General features: G+C 44.7%; 1 protein-coding gene across 1 annotated transcript; it reads left to right on the top strand.

The window, feature by feature from the left end:
• Positions 1–8719: 8719 nt before the first annotated feature.
• LOC116376728 (small conductance calcium-activated potassium channel protein 3-like) lies at positions 8720–10905 on the top strand. Its single transcript, XM_031838115.1, has 2 exons — positions 8720–9473; positions 10126–10905. The coding sequence occupies exon 2, from the start codon at positions 10156–10158 to the stop codon at positions 10903–10905; it is 750 nt and encodes a 249-aa protein (XP_031693975.1). The 5' UTR covers positions 8720–9473; positions 10126–10155.
• The last annotated feature ends 478 nt before the right edge of the window (positions 10906–11383 follow it).

Genomic DNA, 11383 nt, shown 5'->3' with positions numbered 1-11383 from the left:
TGTGTCTGGCTGAACTGAATATTGCCAGGCTATGTCTGGGGAGCTGTGTGAACTGAATGTCAGTCTAGGTCTGGGGAGCTGTGTGTCTGGCTGAACTGAATATTGCCAGGCTAGGTCTGGGGAGCTGTGTGAACTGAATGTCAGGTCTGGGGAGCTGTGTGTACTGAATGTCAGTCTAGGTCTGGGGAGCTGTGTGTGTGGCTGAACTGAATATTGCCAGGCTAGATCTGGGGAGCTGTGTGTACGGAATGTCAGTCTAGGTCTGGGGAGCTGTGTGTCTGGCTGAACTGAATATTGCCAGGCTAGGTCTGGGGAGCTGTGTGTACGGAATGTCAGTCTAGGTCTGGGGAGCTGTGTGAACTGAATGTCAGGTCTGGGGAGCTGTGTGTACTGAATGTCAGTCTAGGTCTGGGGAGCTGTGTGTCTGGCTGAACTGAATATTGCCAGGCTAGGTCTGGGGAGCTGTGTGTACTGAATGTTGTCAGGCCTGGGGAGCTGTGGGAACTGAATGTCAGGCCTGGGGAGCTGTGTGAACTGAATGTCAGTCTAGGTCTGGGGAGCTGTGTGAACTGAATGTCAGGCCTGGGGAGCTGTGTGAACTGAATGTCAGGCTAGGTCTGGGGAGCTGTGTGTACGGAATGTCAGTCTAGGTCTGGGGAGCTGTGTGTACTGAATGTCAGTCTAGGTCTGGGGAGCTGTGTGTACTGAATGTCAGGTCTGGGGAGCTGTGTGTACTGAATGTTGTCAGGCCTGGGGAGCTATGGGAACTGAATGTCAGTCTAGGTCTGGGGAGCTGTGTGTCCTGAATGTCAGGTCTGGGGAGCTGTGTGTACTGAATGTCAGGCCTGGGGAGCTGTGTGAACTGAATGTCAGGCTAGGTCTGGGGAGCTGTGTAAACGGAATGTCAGGCCTGGGGAGCTGTGTGAACTGAATGTCAGGCCTGGGGAGCTGTGTGTACTGAATGTCAGGCCTGGGGAGCTGTGTGTACTGAATGTCAGGCCTGGGGAGCTGTGTGAACTGAATGTCAGGCCTGGTCTGTGGAAAGTCTGACCAGAAGAGAGATCTGCAGTGCCATCACTCACCACCAGATGGAGCCTTATCACCGACTGCAGGCCCAGGGTGTGTGTGTGTGTGTGTCAGTATGCATCAGTCCCAGGTGACCTGTTAGTCATGCTTAAGAACCTGTTAGAAACAGACAGAATCTGTGAGACTTGTCTTATGAGTACCTTGACAGTGTTTTCTGCATTTTACATCAGTAAACCAGATTATTAAGCCGTGTTATGAAGCACTATTTGGTTTGATTTGAATTCATTGCACATCTATTTTTCGCTTCAAATAACTCATAAAACAATTATAAAAATGCTCTGTTGGTGAGTCCGTCTGCTCCATCAAGCTGCTCTCTGTGTGTGTATGTGTGTATGTGTTTCCTGACCTCCTGTGTCGAGCCTATGTGCGCTTGTGAGGGACTTCTTAAAAAGTTATATATAATATACTTCCACCATAATCTCTTGACCTGTCAGTTGGATTTATTCTGTCAATCAGTCTCTCCAATCCAATCAGTCACCTTTAGAGGGGAGGAAGGCGTGACTAATGAGAGAGGGAGAGAGAGTGAAATACTAGTTCAGACTGAATGGCTTATCAATGCACTCAGATGGAAATAAATGAGAGAAGAGAATAAGGGAATACAAGAGGGAGAAGTAGACTGAACGAATAACAAACAATAAGAGAGGAGAAAAGTGTGTGTGGTAGTCATGGCTACAGTGGTGAAGAGCATGAGAGAGGGATCACTTTGTAGGAACGATGGGAGGATGAGAAAAGTGTGTGTGGTAGTCATGGCTACAGTGGTGAAGAGCATGAGAGAGGGATCACTTTGTAGGAACGATGGGAGGATGAGAAAGAGTGTGTGTGTGTGTTTGTAGATGAGAGAGAATCTGTCAGTGTCACTTAGCCAAAAGGTTGCAGACAGCTGACTAAGTAAGAATATGTAACACCCTTCCAGATACACACACACACACTCCACCCCCATGTACGCTCACACACTCTCCTCCTGTCTCACGCTGACACTGCAAAAGAATAGTTAGTTACTTACTTTCTCTTGTTCTTATTTCTATTTCTCGTGTGTTTTTGTTCTACTTGAGTTTGTATTTATTTGTTATAGTACTACTGATATTGATTACTACATTGTTGGGAAAGGCATTTCACTGTACTTTTCCACGGGACAATAAAAACTGCAAACACAGGCAGCACATGGTGAGGCTGCATCATAGCTGCATTAGTGGGCTTGTGTCAGCAAGTAGCAAGAACAAACTGGACATAGAAAATATATTCAGCTGCTTTGGGAGAAATAATCAGTGTTGATTTATGATCAAAAACCTGTAAGAATAAAGAAACAGATACTCAAACGGGTGATGAGTCTGTTGACAACGTTTGGCAATACAGAAGACTCACTGTATCAATCAGTCACTGTATCAATCAGTCACTGTATCAATCAGTCACTGTATCAATCAGTCACTGTATCAATCAGTCACTGTATCAATCAGTCACTGTATCAATCAGTCACTGTATCAATCAGTCACTGTATCAATCAGTCACTGTATCAATCAGTCACTAAATCATTGGGAATTGGACTATATTCACTACTGACATACTGTCAAAAAGCTGTGGCTGTGTCTCCCTGTTCACTGACGCTATGACACCTAGCTCAAAATGCAGTATGAGAATGGAAGGGCCTTTAGTGTGTGTGTGTGTGTGTGTGTGTGTGTGTGTGTGTGTGTGTGTGTGTGTGTGTGTGCGCCTGCTCCCACTTAGATGGGAGCAGGAACACATTACGGAGAGCTCTCTCCCTCCATTCTCTCCCGCTCTCACTCTCATCCTTCACTATATTTTCCCTACCTCTATTTCTCTCTCTCTCCTTCTTTATATTTTCTCTATCATTTCACTGTCTCTGTTCTCTCCTCCTTCTCTCTGTCTCTGTTCTACTTGATTAGGCTATCAGATAGAGAACAGAACGCTGGGCTGTGGCTGTGGCTGTATCAATCTGCATACAGTGATAAGTATGAAGCCCTGGGTGAGCCCACACAGCTTTCAAGCCACTAATGCAATCACAACCATTAGGATATGATGGAAGCTGTGGAGCTCAGCTATTACTGACTGTCTGATGGACTGAGGCCCTGTCTAGTGCTTTATTGAGGAGGTCCTATACTTCACTTGCTCATCAGTTCACATTTGATCTGTGGCCATCTGCTCAGTGCCACTGTTTGTTCGTTGTGACGACTTAGTCAAAGGTGCTGGAACATGAACATGATCGTTCAGGATTAGTTGTTAAGGCCTGTGACAAGGTTAGAAGGAAGGAAGGGAGGATGCACTTGAACGGACCTTGCACAAACAACACTGTGTGCTTGTGTGTGTGTTTGGGGAGTACTTGTGCCTCTCATCACCCTTGTAAAGGTTAAGGGGACTACGAGAGATGGAGAGATTGGAGGAATGAAAGAGACAGAGGGAGAGTGAACGAATGTGTGTGTGTGTTTTTGGCCGATCGGATCCATGGATGGGCTGATCTCTCCCTCCCTTCTGTCTATCTCCCCCTTTCTCTGTTTCGTAGCTAAATCCGTATGTAATTTGCTGTCCTTACAACACAACAACGCTGTGTTGCTTGTACACGCTTTTATAGACAGAGAAGGGGGATAATGAATCTGTATACTGTGGGGTTGGCATAGCAACTGCCTTTCCAACCATTATTGCTCTATGTGTTGTATTATTCCTCTGTCACATCTGTTTCACACCATGTCTGACATATGCTTCAGAGGTGTGGCTTAACCTTTCCAATACAAAGCACCCAAATCACTTTTTCTCAAGGTCTACACCAATCTCTCCATCTTTCTTGCAGACCCCTAACCTTTATGGGGGGCATAGGTATCCCCCTCCATCTTTCTGTCTTTCCCAATTTCTCTCTTGATCACTCACCTCTCTCTGGGCCTGCCCCCTCCTTCTGGGCCAGCCCTCTCCTTCTGGGCCTGCCCTCTCCTTCTGGGCCAGCCCTCTCCTTCTGGGCCAGCCCTCTCCTTCTGGGCCAGCCCTCTCCTTCTGGGCCTGCCCTCTCCTTCTGGGCCAGCCCTCTCCTTCTGGGCCTGCCCTCTCACTCTGACCACTGATTGCCTCCGTCTAGTTTGTCTCTCCCTCTGTCTGGTAAAGTTGTATGGACAGCGGCGTCCCCTGACATTACTGTCTTCTTCCTGGGATGTCTCTCTCTCCCCGTGACCCTCAACCTTTCCCCGAGGTTTTTATTTTGGTTGTGCGAACGCTGGACTCTCCCGCGGTGACCTGTCGCCCTGACCCCAGAGCATCCTCACTCCTCCACACTCCTGCACTTTCCCTCCTCCTCTTCCCCTCTCCTCTCTCTCTCTCTCTCTCTTTATCAAGCTGTGACATCTGCTCTCTTTCTCCATACCTCTCTGCCCGTCTACAAACTGCCATTTAATATTATCATGACTGTTCAGTTCACTGTTAAGGCCCGGAAGTTTTGCCCCCATCGTCTCCATTACCATGACTACGGTCGGTCGGCGATGAGGCACTGGCTGTGATACAGGGAAGGAGAGTTGACATTTGGCAGGTGCCGTAATAATTTAGAAATCCGTTGGAATCGTACCCCAGACGACATGATGCGCTTTACTATCTGCAATATTCCCTAATCGCAAAGAAGATTATTAGGCTACAGGGAGAAAAGGTGCTGTCACATTTCATAATCTTCTCCTACACAACACAATTCCACGCGCGTGTTATTCCCTCATCCGGTTAGAGCGCATAGGCTTAATATTCTATTAAGAAAAAGCACAATATGGAAAACGCATGAGAGTGTGTATAGCCCCCTACACTGTGCATAATCATAGGCTCATGGTTGAAAATAAGATCATTACTTAGATAATATGCTATGATATCAAAAGTCCTAAGGCTGGTTGAGGTAGACTATGTGGAGGAAGAACTAGGCTGTAACACCATATACTATCCTATCAGCCTATAAGCATCGCTCAATCTAGTAACATTTATATTAGCGTTTATTGTTTTTGTATATAAATGGACCTGCAATCTGATGATAGGCTAGGAGGCATAGCCCTATCATAAGCATCATGCACTATAGCCCTATCATAAGCATCATGCACTATAGCCCTATCATAAGCATCATGCACTATAGCCCTATCATAAGCATCATGCACTATAGCCCTATCATAAGCATCATGCACTATAGCCCTATCATAAGCATCATTCACTATAGCCCTATCATAAGCATCATTCACTATAGCCCTATCATAAGCATCATGCACTATAGCCCTATCATAAGCATCATGCACTATAGGCCTATCATAAGCATCATGCACTATAGCCCTATCATAAGCATCATGCACTATAGCCCTATCATAAGCATCATGCACTATAGCCCTATCATAAGCATTATGCATTATAGCCCTATCATAAGCATCATGCACTATAGGCCTATCATAAGCATCATGCACTATAGCCCTATCATAAGCATCATGCACTATAGCCCTATCATAAGCATCATGCACTATAGCCCTACCATAAGCATCATGCACTATATCCCTATCATAAGCATCATGCAGTATATCCCTATCATAAGCATCATGCACTATAGCCCTATCATAAGCATCATGCACTATAGCCCTACCATAAGCATCATGCACTATATCCCTATCATAAGCATCATGCACTATATCCCTATCATAAGCATCATGCACTATAGCCCTATCATAAGCATCATGCACTATAGCCCTATCATAAGCAGCATGCACTATAGCCCTATCATAAGCATCATGCACTATATCCCTATCATAAGCATCATGCAGTATATCCCTATCATAAGCATCATGCACTATATCCCTATCATAAGCATCATGCACTATAGCCCTATCATAAGCATCATGCACTATAGCCCTATCATAAGCATCATGCACTATAGCCCTATCATAAGCATCATGCACTATAGCCCTATCATAAGCATCATGCACTATAGCCCTATCATAAATATCATGCACTATAGCCCTATCATAAGAATCATGCACTATAGCCCTATCATAAGCATCATGCACTATAGCCCTATCGTAAGCATCATGCACTATATCCCTATCATAAGCATCATGCACTATAGCCCTATCATAAGCATCATGCACTATAGCCCTATCATAAGCATCATGCACTATAGCCCTATCATAAGCATCATGCACTATAGCCCTATCATACGCATCATGCACTATAGCCCTATCATAAGCATCATGCAGTATATCCCTATCATAAGCATCATGCACTATAGCCCTATCATAAGCATCATGCAGTATATCCCTATCATAAGCATCATGCACTATAGCCCTATCATAAGCAACATGCACTATAGCCCTATCATAAGCATCATGCACTATAGCCCTATCATAAGCAAAATGCACTATAGCCCTATCATAAGCATCATGCACTATAGCCCTATCATAAGCATCATGCACTATAGCCCTATCATAAGCATCATGCACTATAGCCCTATCCTAAGCATCATGCACTATAGCCCTATCATAAGCATCATGCACTATAGGCCTATCATAAGCATCATGCACTATAGCCCTATCATAAGCATCATGCACTATAGGCCTATCATAAGCAACATGCACTATAGCCCTATCATAAGCATCATGCACTATAGCCCTATCATAAGCATCATGCACTATAGGCCTATCATAAGCATCATGCACTATAGGCCTATCATAAGCAACATGCACTATAGCCCTATCATAAGCATCATGCACTATAGGCCTATCCTAAGCATCATGCAGTATAGGCCTATCATAAGCAACATGCACTATAGCCCTATCATAAGCAACATGCACTATATCCCTATCATAAGCATCATGCACTATAGCCCTATCATAAGCAACATGCACTATAGCCCTATCATAAGCATCATGCACTATAGCCCTATCATAAGCAAAATGCACTATAGCCCTATCATAAGCATCATGCACTATAGCCCTATCATAAGCATCATGCACTATAGCCCTATCATAAGCATCATGCACTATAGCCCTATCCTAAGCATCATGCACTATAGCCCTATCATAAGCATCATGCACTATAGGCCTATCATAAGCATCATGCACTATAGCCCTATCATAAGCATCATGCACTATAGGCCTATCATAAGCAACATGCACTATAGCCCTATCATAAGCATCATGCACTATAGCCCTATCATAAGCATCATGCACTATAGGCCTATCATAAGCATCATGCACTATAGGCCTATCATAAGCAACATGCACTATAGCCCTATCATAAGCATCATGCACTATAGGCCTATCCTAAGCATCATGCAGTATAGGCCTGTGTGTTATTATGACTCTTGATGTAGGCTCTCAGCAGTGGTGTAAAGTATTGAAGTGAAAATACTATAAGTCGTTTTTTGGGGGCATTTGTACTTTACTATTTATATTTTGTACTTTTACTTTACTACATTCCAGAAGAGAATAATGTACTTTTTACTCCATTAATTTACCCTGATACCCAAAAGTACTTATTACATTTTGAATGCTTAGCAGGACAGGAAAATTATGCAATTTACGCACTTATCAAGAGAACATCCCTGGTCATCCCTACTGCCTCTGATCTGGCAGACTCACTAAAAACAAATGTGTTGGAGTGTACTGCTGGCTATCAGTAAATTTAAAAAATAAAACTGTGCTGCCTGGTTTGCTTAATATAAAGAATTTGAAATTATTTGTACTTTTACTTTTTGTATATTTTAGCAATTGCATTTAATTTGATACTACTTAAGTATATTTAAAACCGAATACTTTTAGTCTTTTACTCAAGTAGCTTTTTACTGTGTGACTTTTACTTGAGTCATTTACTATGAAGGTTTCTTTACTTTACCTCAAGAATGACAACTGGGTACTTTTTCCACCACTGGCTATCAGATAGGTGGGCTAACAGCCGCTCCTCGGTCAAACTCTGATTGGGAATAGGCCTATTATTACGCGTCTCTAAGTCTCCGGTGTCGCTCTGCAAACTCAGCACCTTCATTTCCCTCATCCTGATTGCGATGTCTTATATCGGACTGACCACGGACAATTTACCCCAAGAGAAGGTAGACTCCAGTTGCCTAAATGACCACAATCAGAGACGGCAGGAAACTTACCGCCCACTTAGCAGAGGCGCGCCCCTCTATATCTCCCACTCTCTTGACTATTGAGCTCTCTTTGTTGTCTTTGTTTACTAGTGAACAATGAATTGTTGTCGAGCAATGACCAGTTTTCCAGCATTCAATTAGGCCTATCTTAATTTGACAGCGTTTGTTGACATTAGCTTAAATGTCGAAAAGCCTATTGGTTTTCACCTGTAGCTGTCTAATTCTGCCCGTCAAAATAAGACTTGTCTATTGTTTTTGTCTGTGTATGTCTTTGTTTATTGTAAAATAAAAAATAAAGTAAAATAAAATATTAGAAAATAAGACTTATTTTTGTAAAAAAAAAAAAAAAAAAACGTGTTCACCCAAGAAATATAAAGTTGTGTGTAGGCCACTCCCAAGAACGAATGAAATCCGCACGCTGTCAGAGAGGATGTGGGCTATATGACACAGTTTCCCGGAGAACTGTGTGCAAATGTAACAGTTGCATTACATAAACGAGTAGTAATATTAGCCTATATGATCATGATCCATAATAGCGTAATATAATTTATATTCGCGTTGTTGTTATGGGGATCAACGGGAAAAAAACGTCTGGATGTCGTGATAAATATGTATTTGTAGTTTTTCTTGTCTTCATAATTACCCAGTGACTGTCCAATGAGAATTACAGGGAGGGGAGGCAGAGAGCGAGAGCAAGCGAGAGAGAGTGAAGTTGAGAGAGACACATTCGGAGAGACAGTGTGAGCGATAGAATGAGTGAGTGAGGTAAAGGAAGAGTTGCATAGTAAATCATATTTGTCATTTATAGGCTACCTGTTTTTTGTAGCATAGCGTGTTTGCATGTAGATGTCGAGTAGTCTAGCGATTCAGTTATTTTATATGGTGAGAATGCTGACGGAGATTTTCATATCAACAGTAGGTTCATAATATAATCATGAAAGATTATTCAGTTCTTTCATTTTTAAGGACATTTGAAATAATCGATATGCGTGATATCAATTCATTGATCCCTGGACTGACGGAGATAAAGACTGATTGATTCTACAACTGCGAATTGAGGGAAGGAATCATCCAGCACAGAGGGAAGGAAGGGAACCAGTGAATTATTTGGGAGAAATCAAAGCGCTCCGTCTCCTGTGAGGACCTGTCGCTGGTCTCGCACCTAGAAGAAGGGGAGCAGAAGATGATGGAATGGCCGTGACAACATGAAAAAGAAAAAGTGTGGGGGTCTATTTTCATCCAGCCAGTGATTCAACACGACTGACCTGGGGACAGAGAAGGGGAAGAGACGGTAGGAGGAAGAGAGAGAGAGAGGGGGTTTTGGGGAGAGAAAGACAAAGAATGCATGGTGTCTGGGTGTGAGATAATCTGTGAGATTTTAGGAAGGTAGTTTAAGAATGAATTAAAAGTGAATTGAAAGATCCTTTCCATGTAAACTATAGGATACATATAAACACAGATTTGACAGAAGCATGCATTCTAGAGGACCAGTATTCAACTGTGCTCAATAAAGTCAATACTTTGAAAATAATATTTTTTCACTAATGATCGGATTTGCCTTGTACACGTCCAGATAATTTGTTATAGTCTATCCTATCTGAATGTAGAACAGATTACATTAGTATGACAGAGATTGGTGGAAGGTGGGAGAAAGAGAGAGAGAGAAAGGGAGGGGGAGATGTGAGGGTTACAGGGACAGTTGACTCAGTGCAATAGGGAAGTCAATATTCTCTCCGAAGCTGATCAGTTCTCTACTAATTTCAACTTCTCAACCATCATGTGCTCTCTCTTTTCCACGCCTCCCTTCCTCCATCTCTCTCTTCCTTCCTCTCTCCATTGTTTCATAATTAAACCCCATCTCTCTTCTAATTCTAATGTTTCTTCTGTACTTCTCTTTCCATTTTTCTCTCTCCTTTTCCTCCCTCTGTCTCTCCGTTAGGTAGAGAGTGGCCTGTCGCCCTCCGGCCCCCACCATGGAGCCCCCTCCCTCTCTGAGCTTGACTCTCCTGGGAGGCAGTGAGGACGAGGACCCGCGTTTCCCCCTCCCTCTGAGTGGAATCTCCCACTCCTCCATGACCGGCAACTACCCGGGATCAAACCACTCCAACCACAGGGGGGGATCCAGCCTGGACCGGCTGAATGGGTCCCCCACTACACCTAACATGCCCAAGGCCTCCCTCCCCAAACTGCCTCTGTCCTCAGTGGGGGGTCAACCCCTGCGCCCCCTCCCCAATGCCCTTCACCCCACCAGCACCCCTCTGTCCTCGTGCCTGGGTTCCCAGCACAGCCTGAGTGGAGACAACTCCCCAGTCTACAACGCCCTCTTTTACTCCTCACACTCCCCTTCCATGGAGAGAGAGAGGGACAGGGATAGAGAGAGGGGATGTAAGCACCGCCAGGCCAGCCCGCTGGTCCATCGGAGAGACAGCAACCCTTTCACAGAGATCGCCATGAGCTCCTGTAAATACACAGGCGGCGTGATGAAACCTCTCAGTCGCCTCAGCGCCTCCAGACGCAACCTCATCGAATCAGACAGCGGCAGCGACACCAAAGAGGGCGGGGCAGCACCTGTTACCGGCACAACTGCCATTGGAGGGCGGGGACCGGGACAGAGAGGCTCCACCCACTTCCTCATCCTTGCCATCCTCCAATCAACCAACCCAGAATCCTCCAGAGATAGTGATCTCATCAAAAGAGGACTCGCCGTACGCGAGGGGTTATGATATCACCGACTCATCCTCCAATCAGATGTCAATATACCATCAGAACCACGCCTTGGTGGGGAGTAGGGGAGGTTTAAGCAGTGCAGGGGGCACAGGTGGGGGGGTAGGGGGGAGCAGGCAGGGAGGTGTAGGAGTTGTTGGGGCTGTAGGGCCGAGGGGGAGTTGCTCCAAGGCTTCTAGTTCTAAACGTAAGAACCAGAACATTGGTTATAAACTGGGCCACCGGAGGGCGCTGTTCGAAAAGAGGAAGAGGCTGAGTGACTACGCACTCATCTTCGGAATGTTTGGCATCGTCGTCATGGTGATCGAGACAGAGCTGTCCTGGGGCGTTTACAACAAGGTGAGCCGAAGGGGAGGGGTTCATCTGACCCAATGGGTGTGTCCACTGTCATGGTGCTGTAGGCTCAAAAACGGTTATCCAATAACTTGTCCAATTAGAATGATGATTTCTGTTTTCCATTTCAGAATGTTTTCTCAT

This window comes from Oncorhynchus kisutch, linkage group LG13 (genome assembly GCF_002021735.2).
Source record: "Oncorhynchus kisutch isolate 150728-3 linkage group LG13, Okis_V2, whole genome shotgun sequence".
In the NCBI taxonomy this organism is placed as follows: domain Eukaryota; kingdom Metazoa; phylum Chordata; class Actinopteri; order Salmoniformes; family Salmonidae; genus Oncorhynchus; species Oncorhynchus kisutch.
Note: the sequence above shows the minus strand (reverse complement) of the source record. Positions and strands in the feature narration are given on the sequence as shown.